The sequence below is a fragment of the Acomys minous genome, assembly GCF_964271855.1.
Source record: "Acomys minous genome assembly, chromosome: 5".
Classification (NCBI taxonomy): domain Eukaryota; kingdom Metazoa; phylum Chordata; class Mammalia; order Rodentia; family Muridae; genus Acomys; species Acomys minous.
This window is the reverse complement of record NC_140494.1, coordinates 18438649-18460515: the sequence shown is the minus strand read 5'-3', so window position 1 is coordinate 18460515 and position 21867 is coordinate 18438649. Positions and strand designations below refer to the sequence as shown.

Sequence of the window (21867 nt, the reverse complement as noted above, 5' to 3'; positions counted from 1 at the left end):
GAGGAAATGACCTCTTTTTAAAATTATTTATTGATTTATTCAGATTACAACTCAATTGTTATCCTATTACTTGTATCCTCCCATTCTTTCCTCCCTCCCGCTTTCACCCTATTCCTCTCCCCTAGGTCTATGACTGAAGGGGACCTCCTGCCCCGCTATATGGTCATGGGCTAGCAAGTCTCGGTAACCTGCTTATTCTTTCTTTGAGTGCCACCAGAGTTCATGTCAATGTAGAGTACCAGAGTTCATGTCAAAGTCAGTCCCTGCTCTCCACACAACTGTGGAGAATGTCCTGTCCATTGGGTAGATCAGAGTAGGGATTCAATGTTTACTATTGTATTTTCATTGTTTATTACAATAGTTTGAGCAGCCCCCACTGTTCCATGATCTACCCATCACGATGTTCTTCTTGTAGGTTTCTAGGACCTTCTGGGTCCTTCTATTTCCCCATCTCCTATATTTCTCTTACCTAGAGTCTCAGTAGGATGTCCTCACATCTATCCCAATCTCCTGGTAAGTGAAGACTTTAAAAACAAGGAAATCCCGACATATGTGGACAAACGGATGGGACTAGAAATGATCATAATGAGTGAGTTAACCCAGAAGCAGAAAGACTCACATGGTATATGCTCACTTATAAGGCACATCCCATGAAAGTCTCCACTTATGAGGAAATGACCTCTAAATTGAGACAAGTGGTTCACTCTAAGGAAACTTGATGTAAATGTTAGAGGAAGGTGTGATATCAGGTCAGCAACAGACCGGAGTTAACAATACGTACCTGACCAGAAACTCTTACACTTACAGAATCATAGTGATAAATGACACACGGATAAATGATAGAAAGGCACGTGTCACTGGAGCTTTATTAATTGATAGTATGAAATCAATTACTTTCCAATCAATCTCTTTTCTTTTCCTTGTGCTTTTAGACACTGTCTCCTTACATAGACCAGACTGGCCTTGAACTTAGATTCTCCTGACCCAGCTTTCCAATTAGTGGAATTATAGGCATGCGTCATCATGTCTGTCTGTCATTTCTCTTCCTTGAAATTCTAAAACAATACCAAATGTAATCATATAGATCTACAATTTTTTAAAGTGATTGAAATTCACTAACAATGAAATAGCACTCTGATTTCATAAAATGCACCATATAAAGCAATAGTTACTGAGTTTTATGCAGCATAATTGACTACTTTTGTATGTTCTGATTTGTAGCTACATCTTCCAAAACTGTTTAGTTAGACACGATATAGAAAATTATCATCGTTCAAGGACTAAGTGACTGACATCGGAAATGAAACTTTTATAGATTCTAACATGGTGTGGTGACATCATAGGTTAGTAAACTCTGTAAACCTCAAAGCTCTGGTGCCAAAATGGGACTGAGTCATCATTCCCCTCAGAGGATTTCCCTGAGGGACCAATTAGATTGGGCACAAAGTACTAAACACAATCCTTTCATTGTAGTAAATTTTCAATAATTGCTAGTTGCGCCTATGCCCTACACATCTTCAAAGCATCTATGAAACGCTGCTGGCTTTGTCCCTAAAGTCGGCTCCTTGTTTATGGACCAGCTCATCCTTAAAACTCAAACACTCTGGTTTTATTAAGGAATAAAGCTAGGGGATCTCTCCGATGAAAAAGGGAAATGGCGTTGGGTGACAAGTTTCCCCAACTCCCGTTAACCTGGGATGTAGCTGTCAGTGACTGAAATAGCCCATCTAGGTATCTCTAAAGAAAGCACGTGAGGCTTTAAGCTGTCAGAAGCCACCATGGAGGGCAAAGAGTGGAGAATGAAATAATTCCTGAAGGCTTCTGAGTTGCTGAGGCAGCAGAAGTAATGTGGAGGCGCTGATTACAAAATTCCTCAAAATAGTCTTCTCACAAAAGCTCTTCAGGAACAAGATGGTGGCTGCTGGTGCCATATTACAAGCACAGCACATCTCTGCAGCCGACCACACAGCAGTGAGTGAACATCCGCTCACTTGCTGACAGGACAGAATTAAAGATGTCCATAGATTTAAAGCATGGGTACAGTCTGAGTAGGCCTGGGGCTATGCAGTTTCCTCCCCGGTACAAAGCTTTTTTACGTTACAAGCATTATTTTTCCATAAGCGATAAAGTAATTAGGGAAACACGGTACTTATTCTGAGAAAGCATCTATGTTAATTGAAGCTGCTGCTGAACTTAAAGAACTCTCTCATGGATGACATAGGTGTCCCAGCCATAGTGGAACTGCCCCAGGGATGATGGAGTCTGCAATTTTAAGTTTTATATTGATGTGATACACATTTTGACCGACAAAATCTATAGCATTTGAATATGGGCACTCAAGGGAACCAAGGTCCAGCAAGGATCACCTTTGCCCATCATCCAAATCTATGCCAATTAAACTAATAAAAACCTTGACCTAACGATATGAACAACTAGAAACTAAAAGTGTGTTAAGTTGGATAAGATCATGTAAAACTTTCTTAGTATCTGCTGTTTCAAAGTTTAAAAAAATGAGTAAGTATTGATTAAAACACCTAAAATGATTCTCATCTGTCATTAAAACTGACACATGACCAGACCAAATGGTAATGGGGCAAACTGCATCCCATTGGAGTGGCTCATTCTTAACCAAATCAGTGATGCAGGAAAGGTTTTAAGTACCATTTTAAGAGATGTTTGCTATCTACGGGGAGCAGATATTTGGTATTGCAGTGTATTTAGCTGGATGTGGTGTGTAGTGAGTTCCCCTGGAGACCAGAGTTCACTGTGACTACTGAGATGTCATTCAATGCTAGAAGAGGTACGTGTATATTCCTTACTTTCCAGCCCTCTGTGTATGCCTTCTGCATCATGCCAAGCACATCTCAAGTACTTCATACAAATCATACTTAAATAAACAAAGCAATTGACATAAAAACTATCTCATAGTGTAAGATGGCTCCCGCACAACATAAACAAACATGGATGTTTGGTCTCACTAGATTATAAATTCTCAAACTGTAAAACTATGTCCAACCATAAAGCTATTCCATCTGTACAACATTTAACCAGATACTAAATTATTTCTGATATCTTCTTTGAATAGTCTTTTAGTTTAACAACGACTGAGAATTTCAGGTACAGTGATTTCATGGCATCAACTAAGAAAACATGTCACTCATGTGTCATTCTACATTTATAACAAGCATAGATACCTCTTATTTATCCATTCTTTTCCCCTTGTCACTCAAAATTAGCTGAAGGTTAAATTGAAGCTAGGTCATTCCATAGACCTAAATAACTGGATATATACCATCAAATCAGAGATTTCTATATAAAATTTATTTTTACATGATATTTATAAATAGAAAGTTAAGGGCACCTTACATCTTTCAACCTTCATCACAGCAGTTTCTATTTACAGTTGATTGTCACTAACACAGAGATCCACAAATGGTCAATGGACAGACAATAAGGGATTGTGGAGTGTTCAGCTCTAAATGGAACATCTCTATCATACCCACTTCCCCCAACACGAAGGGGTCATCATGGAGCAACGGATGGGAAGATTTTAAGAATTACAAATAATGGACACCTTCAGCGAAAGTTTTGCTGGACAGGGCTTCTGCACACCTCAATTCACAGCATCAGTGACTACGTGTACAAAATCTACACAAGGTCAAGTTAACTAAAATATCAGTATGAATGAGGAGGCTTTCATGAAATACCACCCCTACTTGGAAATTTAATGGAGCTAGGGGAGAAAATGTCATTTTTCCAGCTCCTTAGATGGTACCCATGCTTCAACAGTGGTCTTATATACAACAACATAGAGGCAGCATTAGTGGTCACAATGTTATTTTTTTAAGCACATGTAGTTCGGAGGAAAACCTGTGGACGGGGTAGCGGAGGAATTTGGGGGGAGGAAATAGTTGCTTATATTTGCTCAAAAGATATTACATGCATGTGTAAAATTATCAAAAAATAAATAAGCAAAACTAAGAATAAAATAATTGATGTTATTCTAATAATAACTCATAAAGAAAATCCACTTGGGCCGGCTGCTCCAAAAAAAAAAAAAAACAGGTTTAGAAAGTAATTTCTTTATAAAAAATAATATGCTTTAAACTCCTTCTCATCTTTAATAGGAAAATTTGCTTGGCCGTCCCAAATGTTTAAATATGCAAAACTTTCTCAGGAAGTCTTATAATAACCATTATATTATAATTTCTGTCACGCATAGCTTTTATTAGGCTGCATAAATAAGCTTGTGTTTTATAGGCTTGTGTTGGATTTAATTCATAAAATTATTTAGGAAAATAAAAGCTGTGTTGAAATGAGCTTAACCATGAGATGAATACAAGAATTATTCTACTTCAACAGCATCTGGAATTAGTATGCAAATTAAAATCTCTTTATTCATTATTCAAAAGTATCCTCTTCTCTCAAATACACAGGAAAAGTTACAAAGTAAAACTATTCTTGGGAGGAAAACACATAAAGAAAACAAGTATAAAAAGTAAATTATGAAAATAAAAGGTTTAAGAAACCAAGGAGCTAATTTCACAGCATTTTATAGGATTATCATTAATCTTTATATTACTATACCTTAAAATATGTCCATTTTAATTCATAACATAAACTCAGAACTTTGCAATGAAAATGCTTTCTTAGGTGACCAGCAATCCGACTTTGCCCAAGACTTGAAAAATGATGCAGAATCCCAATCCCTGGTAGATGAACTGGCCAGGTGACTTGTTAATTGGCCTGTTCTGAGAGTGGCTTCTTACAGGTTTTCATCAAAAGCCATAGAGATAAAAGCATACCTGAAACCGCTGTGAGCTCTGGATTGTAATAACATTTCTGTTCCACTGACTCTGAAGCACTTCCGTCTTCCGCCATACATGCTGGACAGGACTGTCACACGTGGTTTGGAAGCCTGCTGTCAGTGTGCCATTCTGGTGACTGGAGAAGTCATAAAAGGTAATCTGTAAAACACAAGTCGTATCTGAATAACTGCAATAAGGAAATTACTAAGCATGGCAGAACTTGAATTGCTTTGTGTTTTCAAATACCTGACAAACTTGCTGGTCATTGGTTGGAAGGAAAACTCTACTTCTTAAGTTTGAGGAGATGGAGTCTGCTCCGGAGACCAATATGAGAAAATGGGCTGTGACAAAAAAGAATTATCAAATTAGACTCAAACTGATTACTGTCACCTTATTGTAAGCACCAGAGGTAATTACTGTTGTATTTAAATGATTAAAAATAAAACAGAGTAGTGAAATTTCTAATACTTTATCTTTTATAATGTAAACTTCAAAAGCTAATAATGATTATACAGTTCATAACATTATTATAGGCAGCAGTCTAAAATAAAATGCAATCACATTTGAAGTAGTAAGTGACACCTCCATAAAGAAGTAAACCAGGAAGAACACAATTCTGGGACTGCCTATTAAAATAAGCTCCTCAGCAAAACAATTCAATGAGAACATTATTTTCTACACCTTTGTCACAAAGGGCTTGGGGGAACATGTTCCTAGCTTTTTCCAGAAACATAAAAAACATCTTGGAACCCTGATATTTTCTCAGGTGTAGAATCATTAACATATATCTCAATGTTTTAGAGCTTCTAATAAAATATATACTGGGTATTCCCTGGACTGTCAGAGAGTCCCTGATGTTCATTACCAGGGCTATTATGGCTGGTATAGAAGCTTCTGTCATCTGACACTCTATTTTCTACACTGCTGCTTCTCAAATGAGTGAGGACAAACAGTGTTGACAGTGGTTATAATAACCTATCTATCCAAGTCACTCTGTAGTATTTTAAAGCCAGACTGGAAGTCAAATCTAATTGTCACATCAATATTAATATTATGAAGTCTAGCCTTTCTGGTATGCTGGTGGAAACATTGGGCAGGCATTAGCTTTCTGTTAGAGTAGTAACCAGATGTTGTGAAAATTACTAACTAACAAGCATAGGCAAAGTAGATATTGTATTGGCTTTAAACAAATTATTAGCTCTACAAATGGAAATCACTGGGATTTAAATTGTTGCTTTAAAATATCATCCATGATGAATATAATATATAATAATATGTAATATAATGTATAATATATTATATATAACATATAATATTGGTTAGAGTGAGGTATTGAAGTCTCCCACCATCAATGTGTAATGGTCAATATGTGATTTAAGATGTAGTGATGTTTCTTTTATTAACTTGTGTGTTCTTGTGTTGATGCTTGGTATTTGGTGTGGTAGTATTAACATATATGTCACTGTTTTAAAGTTTCTAATAAAATATATATTGGGCAATCCCTGGACAAATCAGAGAGTCCCCGATATGCTTTAACAGCACAATCTTGGCTGATACTGAAGCCTCTGTCTTATGAATATATATATATATATATATATATATATATATATATATATATGTGTGTGTGTGTGTGTGTGTGTGTGTGTGTGTGTGTGTGTGTGTATGTGTGTGTGTGTGTGTATTCAAATGAGGGAAAGCACAGATATACATAAACACATGAGTGCACACACACACACACCCTATCAACACTAGAACAACAAAATAATGGGAATCAACAAACACTGCTCACTGATAAAGCTCCACATCAATGGTCTCAATTATGGAACCAAACACCACAGACTAAAATAATGGATGCAATAACAGTGTAGTCTTCTACTGCATCCAAGAAACACACCTTAACATCAAGGATAAATACCATCTCAGAGTAAAGGGCTGAAAAAATATTCCAAGCAAATGGACTAAGAAGAAAATTTGTGTAGCCATAATATCTCAAAAATAGACCTCAAACCTACATTATCAGATGAAATAGTAAAGGACATTACATACTCATCAACGGAAAAACTCACCAAGATGACATTGGAATTCTTAACATTTATTTACCAAACACAAGAACATCGATGTTCATAAAAGATTGTGGTATTGAAGTATCTGAACAATAGACAAGTCATACATACAAAAAAACCAAAAAACAAAAAACAGAAGTGTTCCAGCTAACTGATGTCATATACCATAGGAAACTAACAGATATTTACTTAACATTTCATCTGAACACAAAAGAATATACCTTTTTCTTAATACCAACTGACCACATAATGAGACACAAAGCAATTCTCAACAGATAAAAGAAAATTGAAATAACACCCTCCATTTTATCTAACTACCAAATATTAAAAATGGATATCAACAACAGAAAGCATGTAAATTCAAGGAAAATGAATGGTTTACTCCTGAGGAAAAAAATGGATCAAGAAGGAAATTAAGAAAGAAATTAAAGACTTTTTAGAATTGAATGAAAATTAATACACAATATACTCAAACTTATGGAACACAATGAAAACATGCCTAAGAGTCAATTTGCCTCCATAGGAATATCGGAGACACAGCTACCTGAAAGCTCTAGAACAATAAGAAGAAATTGTAGCCAAAAGGAGTAAATAGCAAAAAAAAAAAAAAAGTCAAATTCAGGACTGAAATCAACCAAATAGAAACAATAACCATGACAAAAATATGAAAATCAATGAAACAAAGAGTCAGTTTTTTGGCAAAATCAATATGAGTAGCCAAATTAAGTAAAAGGTGACTAGAAGATCCAAATTAACAAAATCAGAGACAAAAGGGGGACATAACAATAAACATCAAGGAAATCCAAAGAATCATACTTTAAGAATCTGTACTCCGTTGAGTTAGAATAGCTTTAAAATTTTTTACAACATATACTACCTACCAAAGTTAAATCAATATCAGATAAACTATTTATACATACCTAAAATGCCAAGTGAAAGAGAAACAGCTATTAAAAATTTACCAACAAAAATAGCATCAACCATATTAAGTTAGTGCAGAATTCTACCAGATTTTCAAAGAAGAGTTAATACCAACACTCCTCAAATTATTTTACAAAATAGGAACAAATAGAACACTGTCCTATTTGATACACAAATCAAATAAAGATCCAACAAAGAAAGATTAGAGACCAATTTACCATATGAACATAGTTGCAAAAATTCTCAATAAAACACCTGCAAATAGAATCTACGAACAGATCAAAAATATGATCCTCCATGACCCAATAGGCTTCCTCTCAGAAATGCTAGAACGGACGAACACACATAAATTGATAAGTATAATCCACCATATAAACACACTGAAAGACAAAGACCACATGATCATCTCATTAGATGCATAAAAGACCTTTGCTAAAATACAACACCCCTTCATGGCCAATGCCTGGAAGACTAGGAAACAAGGGACATATCTCAAATGCAGTTTTCAGAAAACTCATAGCTAGTATCAATTTAAATGAACACAAGCTAAAAGCAATAACACCAAAATTTGTAGGTGATATGATTATTACATAAATGACCCTTCTACCAGGAAATTTCTAAATTTGATAAACACTTTCAGCAAAGTAGCATGATGCAAAATTAACTGACAAAATTTAGTAGCATTCATATATACAAATGAACAACAGCCTGAGGAAGAAATCAGGAAAACAACACCTTTCACAATAGCCTCAAATAATATAAAATATCATGGGGTATCATGTATCAAGCAAATGTCTGGAAATTTCATTTTTGCTATGGAACCCAGAAAAACACACAGGAAAAAAAAGCATCTTCAAATTGATCGAACAGATAGTCAAACTTTCATCAAACTGGATGGCTGAGTGTAAATGAAACCAAATAGAGCCATACCTACAACCCTGCAGGAAAGGCGACTCCAAATGTATCAAAGACCTCAACATAAAACCAGATACACTGAACCCCTAGAGGAGGTTTTGGCTACTATGACACAGGGAAAGATGTTCTGAAGAGAACACTGTTAATACAGGCACTCAGATCAGTAAGTAATGAATGAGACCTCATCAAACTAAAAAGCTTCTTCACAGCAAAAGACAACAACATTCAGACAAAGGGGTAACCTACTAAATGGGAGGGTAGCTTCAGTAGATTGAGGAACTTTTAATTTATGACTTAATTTAAAATAAAAACAGCTCATGCTAGAGAGGATGCAGAGTAAGGGATACACTGATTCATTGCTGGTGGGATCGCAAACTTGTACAGCCACTATGAAAGTAAGTGTGGTGTTCTTCAGGGAAATAGGAATGGATCTACCTCAAAATCCATCTATATAACTCCTTAGTATATACCCAAAGGATGCTTCATCCTACCACACTTGCCCAACCATGCTAATTGCTGCACTATTCCTAACAGCCCAAAATGGAAACAATCTAGGTATCACTCCAGAGAAAGATGAATAAAAAGAAAAATGTGGTGCATTAACACAATGAAATAGTACTCAGCCATGAAAGAAAATGATACCATGAAATTTGCAGGTAAATTTATGGAGCTAGAAAAAAAAATCATCCTGATTGAAGCAACCCAGACTCAGAAACACAAATTTGGTATGTATTCACTAGTTGATAAACCAGTGATTGTCAAGCTACCATCTACGGAATCACAGAGGTTAGGTATAGAGTAAACAACCAGGTGGGCAGATAATCTCTTTAGGAAAGGGAAATATGGTATTTAACAATAGATGGTGAGGGAGAGAAACCTGGCATTAGATGCTTAAGTGAGAAAGGAATACAGAGAGAGAGAGAGACAGCTAAAATCAAAAGCCAATTGATGGTCATATGGAAACCTGATGCAGTTGAAGCATGTATGTGTGTGTGTGTGTGTGTGTGTGTGTGTGTGTGTGTGTGTGTGTGTGTGTGTGTGTGTGTGTGCGAGAGAGAGAGAGAGAGAGAGAGAGAGAGAGAGAGAGAGAGAGAGAGAGAGACAGAGACACAGAGACAGAGACAGAGAGAGAGAGAGAGAGAGAGAGAGAGAGAGAGAGAGAGAGAGATTCTAAGTGAAACTGTCAAATAACTGGGAAGAGAGAGCCTCAACTGGACATCTCTTGTCACTAAATGATGCTTCCAGTACTGGGCATAAGCTACAACTAATTCAGTTGCTGGTGAAGGGAGTTCCATGGTAACTCCCAAACTACCCAGAAAGGTGCAAATACTATAGGCTGCTCTCCACAAACTTACGGCAAGGCCCTGTTGGTGAAGATTACAGCTACACTACTAGTTGATCATGGAGAAGTCAAGCTATGCCTACAAAGAGTCTTGGTCCTATGTTCTAGCACCTTCGGTATAAGAAGGTACTCTGCATGCTACCAAGAGAAGCATAAATACAAACCCCAGTATAAACTTCTCAAACTACAATGGGGTCCTGCCTGCAAGATATGCTAGTGCAACGGTGGGGTGAAACTTGTCAGAGTAGCCAACCTAGATCTGACTTGACTTAAGCCCATTTTACAAGATGGAAACGCACATCTACTGCTGCTTCCGTGATCAAGAACCTGAGACTACATAACCCAAGTATGTAGATTAAAACCAAATACTACTATTCTACTAAAACCACATAGCAATACAATGATTTAGTGACATTCTGCTCTACCCATAGGTCAGTGCCTTGCTCAGTCACCATTAGAACAACTTCTTCTGGTCCAGATGGAAACAAATACAGGAACCCACAGCCAGACACTACGCAGAGAGTGAGAGACCTTGGGACACTCAGCCCTAAATGGGATATTTCCATCAAATCCCTGCCCCAGGTGCTCAGGGAAATCTACAGCAGAGAGTGTGGAAAGAGTGTAATAGTCAAAAGAGCACCAAGAAAACAAGGCTCTCTAAATCAACATGGGCAAAATTCCTATAAACCCACAGAGACTGAAGCAGCATGCAAAGGGCCTGCATAGATCTGCATGAAACTGGGCCCTAGAGTTGATCAGAGCAGTAGACATGTGCCTCATTCCTCACCCAGGAGCTCTCTGCAATTGATAACCACTTGGAAATGAAAATTTGCTTTTCTTCAAGAGTGACTTGCTGGGGCAACAGAACTACTCTTAATTGTAGTCCACATGCCCAACAGCAGACAGCCATCAGAAAAACAAACAAACAAAACCTCAAGTGCATCTTGGGAGGTTCCCTGTCTCATAGTGTTGTGTTGGGGATTTCTTTATTTCTTTATTTTCATTATTATTTTTTATTTTATTTATAGGTTTTTTTCCTTTTGTCCCATACAGGTTCTCTGTGTGTATACTTTCTGTGGCTTCCAGGTTTGTGCTTTTATAGGATTCCAGTGTGCGTGACTGAGTGTGTCTCTGCATCTATATCTTTGTCTTGGGAAGTGTTCTTTTTCTTCTGTATGTTTGGATTGTCCTATTGAGGTGGTGGGTTTTGTTTTATCTTTTTAAACTTTTTTTAAATTTTATTTTATTCATATTACATATTACATCTCAATGGTTATCCCCTCCCTTGTATCCTCCCATTCCTCCCTCCCCTCTCATTTTCCCCTTACTCCCCTCCCCTATGACTGTGACTGAAAGGGACCTCCTCCCCCTGTATATGCTCATAGGGTATCAAGTCTTAGAAGCTTCCTTCTTTCCTAATGAGGGATAGAAGGGGGTGCATCTAGATGGAAGGGGAAGTGGAGGAGGAACTGAGAGAAGCAGAGAGAAAGGGAAACCATAATCAGCATCTGTGACGTATGGATGAGAAACAGCATTCATCTGCCAATTAATTACATAAATCAGTCATAATTACTTAATTACATAATTCCTTAAACATTGTAGATTACTAATTTTATGTGTATGAGTGTTTTACCTGCGTGCATGTATATGCACCATGTATATGCCTGGTGCCCACAGAAGGCAGGTGGGTGTAAGACCCTTTAGAGTTACTGATGCTTGTGAACCACTATTTGGGTGCTGGGAGAAGAACCCTTAAGTGTCCTTCTCTCTAAGCCTTTTTCCTGCTTTCTGTCCTGTGAAGACAGTCTCTTCAACTTAGACATGACCATCTTAAAGTTTGAAGTTGAGACCTGCATATGAGAGTGATCTTGCTGTGCTAGTTTTCCAGGCTTGTGTGACCTCACTGAGCACAATATTTCCCAGTTTCATCCACACTCCTTCAAATTTCACTATTTCGGTTGTATAGTACTGAGTAAAATTGCATTGTGTGTCTACACCACATTTTGACTATCCATTAATCAGATGATGGATGAGGTAAAGAAACCAATTCAGGACCTAGACCAAAGTGTATGAAGTTGTTAGCAATTTGGATGAAAAATTCAAGCATGTATAGAAAAAAAATCATGAGAGAAGTTGAGACTCTGAAAAAAAAAAGACCCAAATAAAGAAGACTCAATAAAAATAAGAGTTCATCAATCAGATAAAAAAAACACCATGTAAGGTATAATTGACAAGCAAAGCAAGTAGAAGAATGAATTTGACAAGAATACACTCATCCCATCTGGAATACATCTGAGACCAGGCCTAAGAGTCCACAGTGCAGAGAAAGCGCAAATAAAGGTTAAAGGCACAGCCGATGTATTCAATGAACTTACAGCAGATTCCCAAAACCTAGAAGGAGAAAAACATATCCAAATGCAAGAGACATTTAGACTCCAAATAGACACGCCTGGAGAAGAGCCTTTTCCTGATATATTATAGTCAAGATGGCAAAGGGATCTTTGATCAGAACCGTATTACCCAGGTAAACATGTAAAGATACATTTCATTCTTGGAAAGTAAGTCACCATCAACCAAGATTGCTATATCCAGTAATGTTATCTCTTAAAATTGAGAAGCTGGAAGTTCTCTTCAATTGTTTACCACTTACACATCACAATTTAGTTCACTACAAGGGAGTCTTATTGGGGGAAACAAAGCACTCTTAAGGGTAGGCTACATGCCCAGCAGTAGATGGCCAAGAGAAAACAAACTCAATGGTATCTTTGCAGGTTCTTTGTCTCATTATTTTGTAGAACGGATTCTATTTTTTACCCTATAAGCGGTTTGCCTGAATTATGGCTTATGGTTTTGTGTTTTTATGGGATTCTCAAGTATCAGAATAAGTGGGTCTCTGTTCCTTGTGACTTTTCTTGGGCTCTTTTCCTTCTGTTTCTTCGTTTGTCCAATTCTGGTGTGTGTGTGTGTGTGTGTGTGTGTGTGTGTGTGTGTGTGTGTGTGTGTGTGTGTATGTGTGTGTGTGTGTGTGTGTTTTACTTTATTTTACTGTATACTTATCCCTTACAAGCCTGCTTGTTTTCTAATGAGAGACAGATGGGGAGATTAGTCCCCATGGGGTGGGGAAGTGGGAAGGAACTGGGAGTAGCTATATGGGGTATTGGGATAGGGTATATGGGGAAAATCTACTGTCAATAAAAATTTTAAAACACTGTGAAGTTGGATCAGACCACACTGATGGAGAAAAGACATAGCTACTACCCGAGTTAGAATAAATACACACACACACACGCGCACACACACACACACACACAAATTCAAACTATTTTCATCATTTTTTTATCACACTCACTTCCCACACTCCTCCCAGGGTTTTCCCCTTACACTTGTGACATCCTACACACACACACACACACACACACACACACACACACACACACACGAGAGAGAGAGAGAGAGAGAGAGAGAGAGAGAGAGAGAGAGAGAGAGAGAGAGAAGAGTCCAATTTGTGTGCCTATATATTCACTGGAGCATGGTCAAACTCCCAGTGGACAGCCCTCTAAAGAAAACTGAACCCTTCCCTTCCCACACTCCTGTGTGAAGGCCTCAATAGTGGAGAGCTACACATCAGCATCCTTACCACAACTTTTAAGACTTCTCTTACATGGCTTTCTGTCTAGGCTGTTACTTTTGAGGAGTGTGGTAGGGGTTGCCATAGAAATCTTCTATGTCCCTCTTGATCAACTGTGAGTCTGCAGTCATTGATATCACTGCAAAAGTAGCTACTTTGCCCTTTACTGTCAGCAGGAGAATGGATCGTGGACTTTCACATGGTTCTGATGACAGCATGGACCACAGACATCTACATGGTCTCCAGTGTCAGCACATACCATGGACCTCAGTGTGGACTCTTCTGGCAGTACCAACCATGAACATCAACAGGACCCTCTGCCACAACACAGGCCACAGATATCATCATAACCCTTGGCCAAAAATATCAATGGCCAGAGGTGGCAGTTCAGGCTACTCACATCCCCCTGGCCTCTGGCAGAGCACTGAGCTTGGGCATTAACAGGGCATCAGGCAGCAGGATAGACCATGGACATCCACATGGCCTTCAAAAGGAACACCGGCCACAGACATCAACACGCCCTGGCTACTGTACAACCATGGACGTTGTAGGAAGCTTGGGCTTCAACACAGCCTGGGGCAGTGGACTACAGATCCCAGCTGACTCCTTTCTAGTTCTGCCTCTTTCTACTCGCACTCACTGCTCAGTCCCTCCATCTTTCCAACATTTGTTTCAACTTTTGAGAACTGTTTAGTTCTATGACTCGTTGTAAATGGATCATCTTTTTCTTTATCTACAGGTTTTTGTTTTAGTTCTTTAGTACTTTATGCTTTCAAGATAATAACCTTATATTATATACATTGAGGGTGTACATTTGGTTAAAAAATATCTTTTCTGTATTCTGCTTGTCTAAATGACAGCGTCCTTTCCATACAGAACATTTTTAGCTTTGTGAGGTCTCATTTATTAAATGTTGGTCTTAATACATATTCCATTGTTGTCCTATTCAGAAAGTCCTTTCTTGTGCCAATGGGTTAAAGCCTATTCCCTATTTTATCTTGTGTAAGACTTAGAGTATCTGATCTTTTAATTGGGGTCCTTAATCCATTTGGAGTTCTGTTTTAAGCATGGTGAAAATATAGGTCTATCACAGACCTCCCATTTCCTCAGGAGAAGGGGATAAAGGGTGAATGAGTGTCAACTGGTGAGGAAGAGGTAAGAGAAGCTGCCTTTGAGATGTAAAGTAAACAAATAGCTAAATTTTAAAAAAGAAAATATGGATCTATTTTCATTGTTCTCCATTCAGCCATTTAGTTTAACCAGCATAATTTATTAAAGGTATTGTTTTTTATCCTGGGTCTATTTTGGGCTTATTTTTCAAAGGTCAGGTGTCTACAGGTATGTGGGAAAATGTCTTGGCTTCAATTATATTCTATTGATTAACATACCTGCTTTTATGCCAGTGCAATGATGTTTTTTATTACTAAAGTTCTGTAAAAGAACTTGAAACTGAGGTGCTGATGTCTCCAGCAGTTGTTTTACTACTCAGGATTGGTCTAGGTATTCTGTTTTTGTTGTTCTAGTTTTTTGTTTGTTTGTTTCTACATTAAGTTGAAGATTTTTTTTACTTTCTATAAAGAATTACGTCACAGTTTTGATGAAAAATGCATTGAATTGTTTTTTGTTGTTGTTTTGTTTTTTTGTTTTTTGGGTTTTTTTTTTTTTTTGTAGATTGTTTTTGGTAGGATGGCCAATTTCACAGTATTAATTCTACAAATCCATGGGCACTATAAGGCTTTTCACCTTCTGGTGCCTTCTTCAACTTATTCCTTCAATATTTTAAAGTTTCTATTATATAATTCTTTCATTGGATAGACTTATCTGTTTGTGGCTTTTGAGGCTAATGGGAAAGGTACCATGCTCCTGATTTCTCTCACATTATGTTTTTCATTTGTATTTATGACTGGTACTCAGTGTGTGTGTGTGTGTGTGTGTGTGTGTGTGTGTGTGTGTGTGTGTGTGTATGTGTATGTGTATGTGTTAATTCTGTATCTTGCTACTTTCTTGGAAGTTTTTATCAGATATAGAAGTTTTCTGGTAAAGTACTTAGGGTTACACACACACACACACACACACACACATAATTTTATCATCTGCAAATACAATTTAAAAATTGATGGAGAAATAAGATATATAAAGAAAACAAAAAAATGAGGGAATGCTATGACAATTAGGCAAGATCTGCATAAATTATTTAAAGAAACACTGCATATAGAGGAAAGGACATTTTCAACTCTAAAATTCTGGGAAACAATGCAATTTAATAAAAGTAATATATGAACAAAGGAGAGATAGAAGGTAGCCTGCCATAGCTGTCCTCTGAAAGACTCCACCCCACAGGGGATTGAAGCAGAAGCTGACTCTCACAGCCAAACTTCAGCAGAGTGCAGGGTGTCCTATGGATGATTTGGGGGATAGATGGAACTGGGACAGGAACTCCACAATAAGACCAACAAAGCCAACAAACATGGGCACAGGGAGGCCTGAAGATACTGCTGCACCAACCAAAGACAGTATAGAGGACCTAGGGTCCCTGCTCAGACGTACCCGATAGGCAGCACAGTCTCCATGTGTGTCCCCTAGTATGGTAACCATGGGATGTCTCTGCCACGGACTCTGTTGTCTGCTCTTTGATCACTTCCTCCTGGCAGGGTGACTTACCAGGCCACAGAGGAAGAGGATACAGGCAGGCCTGATGGGACTTGATGAGCTGAGGTCAGTTGTTAGGGGAAGAGAATTCCCATTTCTGAAGACTAGGGATGGGGCATAGGGAGGAAGAGGGAAGGAGGGTTGGACCAGGAGGAGACTAGGAAGGGGGCTATGATCAGGATGTAAAGTGTGTACATTTTTAAAAAACTAAATTTTAAAAAAGACTGGGGTATTGAGAGAGAGAGAGAGAGAGAGAGAGAGAGAGAGAGAGAGAGAGAGAGAGAGAGAGAGAGAGAGAGATTGACTCTCCTTCTTTGAGAACCTATCAAACACTAATAGCCATCAACTACGTATGTGACTTTATGGTAGGTTTTCTTCTCCATACTGATATTCTTCTGGCTTAAGTCCAGATCTTGTGCAAATTGCCACAACTACTGTGAGTTCATATGAGAAATTTCCCTTCTGTATTCAGGGAAAAAAATTAGAAACAACCTGATACACTGTGGTGATCTACAACATCTTGCTCTTAATATACTTTATGTCCTGACTTGGCTACTTTTTTGTTGCTCTGAAGAGACACCATGATGAAGGTAAATTATTAAAGGGGGGGGGGGGTTATTGAGGACTTGGATACACTTTGACACAGTATCTCTATAACCACCATGGGGAACATAGCAGCAGGTATGTATGCAGGAATGGCTCTGGATGAGTAGCTGAGAACATACATGTTGGCCATGATGATGCAGACAGAGAGACACAGGCATACACACACACACACACACACACAGAGAGAGAGAGAGAGAGAGAGAGAGAGAGAGAGAGACAGAGAGAGACAGAGAGAGACAGAGAGAGACAGAGAGAGACAGAGAGATAGAAAGAGGGATAGAGGAAGAAAGTAATAGAAAGAGCAAGAGAATTAAGTATGGAGAGGACTTTGGAAACCTCAATGCCTATATTTAGTGACACACCTCCAACAAGGCCACATTTCCTAATCCTTCCCAGAAAATTCCACATATTGAGAACAAAGTATAAATATCTGATCCTGCGAGGGCCATTCTTAGGAAAACCATGAAAATCCCATCTTCCATATTGATTTCTGAGCTGGGAGAGGACAGGTTGTGATATAAATAACCATTTAGAGTAGAGTATTTTGAAGTCTGTATGTTAATCACTATCTATTGTAAATATTAGCTTCTCTAATGATGTTTGAGAGGTTAATAATTAATATGTTAATTTATGGGTATAATGCTTTGTCATTAAGAGCTGTTTTATTAATGTGTCTGTTTGTGTAAATAATAGTAGTATGTTCATCTACTGACCAGCCACAGGCTCTTAGCCCCAATATTGGAGCTAAATATGGATTTCATTTCTGCAGTGCAATTTGAATTCAAACATGAAGTGGTTAGTTACTCCCTATGTTGTCCATACCACTATTGCAACTGCAGGCATGTCTTGCTGGCCATATCTTGCTGGCCATTGTAGCTCTCAGAGTGTGTATCTCTGTAAAAGTGATGGATACTTTTCTCTTCCAGTAGTATGTTCAGCACCCTCCAGCATTATGAATCTCCAGGGGAGATAAAACTTCCAGATAACTATCAGTTTGACTTACCCATATCCCATGGCTCAACTTTGTGCTATCCTCATCGATGGGTTCCTACTGGCAAGTTCTGAAAATTAATTAGTATCATTGGCAATAGGCTAATGTTTAAGGGGCTATTGTACTTCACCTGTCAACAACTCCAAAATAGGTAACCCACTTATGACACTCGGCTTTTTTATTTGTAGCTCTGTTACAGGACAACTCCTCCATTTTCATTGTTTTCTCATATATCCATATTACTTATCAAAGTTCTTTCACATTATTAATTGATCCTTATATTCCCCCCATTACCCTGTCCTCCTTGTCTTCTGAGTTTTGAATTGTTATAATAACTATGGAAACAGAAATAGCAGACACTGACCCTTAACATTGGACATGTTTTAAACATAAAGGCATTAGAAATTATGACAAGAATGTTGATAGTAAATGAAAAAAACTGGAGGAATTGTACCATGTAAAAGGAAAAAAGACAGCACATAGGTTTGCCACAAAATCAATCTGCTAACTAATGTTCAGGTGGAGTCAAGAACACAAGACTCCACAATTCAAATGTATATTTTATTTTTGCTGTACCAAATAAAAGAAACATTATAGATGTTGAAAAGTTAATTATGAGCATGAATGGATAATCAAAAGATTATAAACTTTCTTTCCCTAAAATCTTAGAAAATGGTAGGTATGCTCTCAGTCATTGCCAGCCCTCAATTTTCATTACTGTGGTAACAATCTACTTTGCAGTTAGTTGCTGAGAATAGCACAGATCTATTATCTCACCGTTCCTGTGGGCTACAGGTCAAGACACAGGGGGACTTAGTTGAGTCTTTGCTCAGATGTTCAAAATGCTGAAATTAAAGCGCTGGCTGTCTTTCTTTCTCATGGCTCAGGGGATGAATCTGCCTTCAAATCCAGCATGTTGTCAGCACAATTCTGTTCTATGCAGGTATAAGGCAAAGGCCCCTCTTCATCTGCTGGCTGTTATGCGATGCTCCACCTCTGAAGGCTATCCCACCCTCCTTTTATGCTTTTTTCTATCTGTATTACGTCCACCGCTGCATGTTCTCGGGCTTGTGATCCTTCAGTCTCCCAGATGCTCCCTTCTACCTTAGCTCTCTCATCTTTCTCTTCTCTTCTTAATGGCTCCTCTGATTACTTTTGGCCTACTTCTGTTGCCCAGGATAATTTCCTAATGTTAAAGTCAACTAAGTGATGATCTTAGTTATATTTACAAAGTCCTTTCACAGCAGTACCTGTGTTTGATTTCATAACTGCGGCATAAGAATCTTGCTGAAGTGGGAATCATTAGAATTCTGCTAACCATGGCCAGGGAGATATTATTTATTTCTCTTATTCCTTATGCTATGATTCAAGGTATTGACCAAGTTTACAGGGGTTAAATATTGTGTATTGCTGTTATGTTTTCTTGATATGGTGTGGGGAATTCAAGTGAGTGTTTATGACTCTTCTCTGACATACAGGCAGACAATTGACACCTGTCTGACTGGTAACATTCCCTGCTACCATATTTGACAGAATTTCATTCTAATTCCCTGCTGGCTATCATTCAAAAGCAAATAATTTAAAATTTCTATTGTATTCACTACAGTATGCTATTACTGAGTTTATATATTTCCACTGAGTATGATTGTTTTACACTTATGACTCAATTAATCTGAATAAATTTATATGTAAACAACACATATGTCCATAAAAATACAATTCATAACAAAACAAAGCAGATTATGCAAAGAAATATTTCTACATTTCAATAAGAATCAAACCATGTATCATTTTTAGCTATCAAATTAAGTTTATACTTTGTTGTTTGACAGTTTGATTACTAAGGTTATATGATGGCATTATATTGATATTATATCAGTTAATTTATGTATCTAAAACCTTCATTGACACATACCTCAACTGAAATAAAAACAAATGGAAAAATGAAGTGATGTTCTATTATCTGATATCCAATAGCTGTCAAGTTTGCTGGGGAACTCTGAAAACCCCATGTCATTTATTCTCTTCAACTATGTAAACATACACAATGTGCACATGCTTATGTTATTAGCTTGCCAATCAGAATTTGTGGTATAAATTTAAGCTTTCCCCAAAGGACTGCTTGAGGCAGAAGGAATTGTTAAGTTCCAAATATTCATGCCCTTGAAATACTTTGGTACTCCTTAGCTACCATCATCCCTCACTAGGTAGGGCACACATGAGGCTGTCACATAGGAAGGAATTCGGTTCCTGAAGAGAAAATGAAATAAAGAAACAGTAGCAGTGACAAAATCAGTAGTGTTCCTGTGACATAAGACAGGACATCCTCAGCATACACACATATATAGATACATGCATGCATACATACATACAGTAGTCTAATCTTGATTTTCAAAAGTAACGTTTTATTTATAGCTTACTTCTATGGTCTCTCTTAAACAGACGAACACCTTCTCCCAGGTACGCCTTCCTTTACATGGCTCTTCACTATACCTGCCATTTCTGCTCCTGCTTTGACCATTGAAATAAACCTTTAAAGTTCTTTCTCAAAAGCCCTCGCCCTCTCAAAATCAGATTTGGTTCTGGTGCAGGAACAATTTGGTATAACCCATAGAACATCACATTACTTCTTTCTATATATAAGTGTTTGCAACATTCCACAACACAAATCCTGAGGAGGAATCAACGACAAATATTTGGCAGGACAGAGACATGGCTCAGAAGTCTAAACTCTCTCCAACTTGTTCAGGTAATACAGATTCGGTTTCTAGCACTTATATGAATGGCTCACAGAACACCCACAAGTTTTGTGCCAGGGGACCTCATGTCTTCTTATAGCCACCACAAGCACCTACATATATGTATATAAATAAAATGTTTCTAAAAATTTTAAAACATGACATGATGACATACATTAACAGCCTTTTTACAGGCCAGAGTATCTACCATAGTGTCTTGGAAAACAGACTTAAATAATAAAAACTTTTCAGTTGGGGTAAGAATATCAACATATATTAATATAAGTACAACATATATTAATATAAGTACATATATGTACCTCTATGTCATCGTTATTTTAGTTTTTTAACTTTAAAAACCACGCAATATCATACTGAAATCTAGACAGGTGGGAAGGCACTTGCCTTCATTCTACCATGCACTTTATTTGTACATTTATTCTGAGAAAGAGATTTCATTCAAATAGTCAGTTCCCTTAGCCAAGATTTTCAGTCTATAGCTTTAGAGGCTCGTGGTAATCTAAGCAATAGAAACATCAGGTAGAAAATTCCAACATTAAACACTTGCAATTTTAGTCAGCATTTATTATGGTGGTAGATATGAACTGTCAAATCAACAAACATTAAGAGCCATCTGAGAGATTGGCTGTGCAGCATGTCTGTGTGTTGGGGGGCTCTTGACTACACCAGGTGAGGTAGGACCACGCAACCCACATAAGTGTCATCATGTCATGGGGCGAGTCCTGGACTGGACTGAAAGGAGACAGAGACAGACATCCATTGCTCGCTCCTCCCGGCTGTGGGGGTAGGATGGTCAGTGGCTTTGGGTTCCTGCTCCCCAGCTTTCCCTCCACTCAGGACTTTGATTTGAACTATGAATAAACTAAAACTGAAGATGTGTAGTCAGAGTATTTTATCACAGGAACAGAAAAATAATATAAAATGGTACATGATTTTGTTTCATTATTGTTGTTACTCTTTCAAAGATCTGCATGTATGTGCAATAAATAGTGTTTCTCCATTTCAGTAACCCTCTGGGTTCTTGGAATGTATCCATTATCGATAAGAAAGAACTACTATATAATCAGATATCTTCTTTCAAGCGAAGTCCAGATGAATCATAAAACGTAGCATAATAAAGCTGATCATTACATGGAATCAGGATAAAATTAATTTATATTGCTGGCTATACTTCACATTTAAAAC

General features: G+C 37.7%; 1 protein-coding gene across 2 annotated transcripts in view; it reads right to left on the bottom strand.

Moving 5' to 3' along the window:
- MALRD1 (MAM and LDL receptor class A domain containing 1) overlaps window positions 1-21867 on the bottom strand; it is a 562786-nt gene that overhangs the window by 510142 nt on the left and 30777 nt on the right. For both annotated transcript variants that reach the window (XM_084782548.1, XM_084782549.1), the window contains exons 3-4: window positions 5055-5149; window positions 4806-4967 (exon numbers count right to left, since the gene is read on the bottom strand). In XM_084782548.1, coding sequence (XP_084638674.1) covers window positions 4806-4967; window positions 5055-5149 — 257 coding nt within the window. The remainder of the gene's footprint in view (window positions 1-4805; window positions 4968-5054; window positions 5150-21867) is intronic.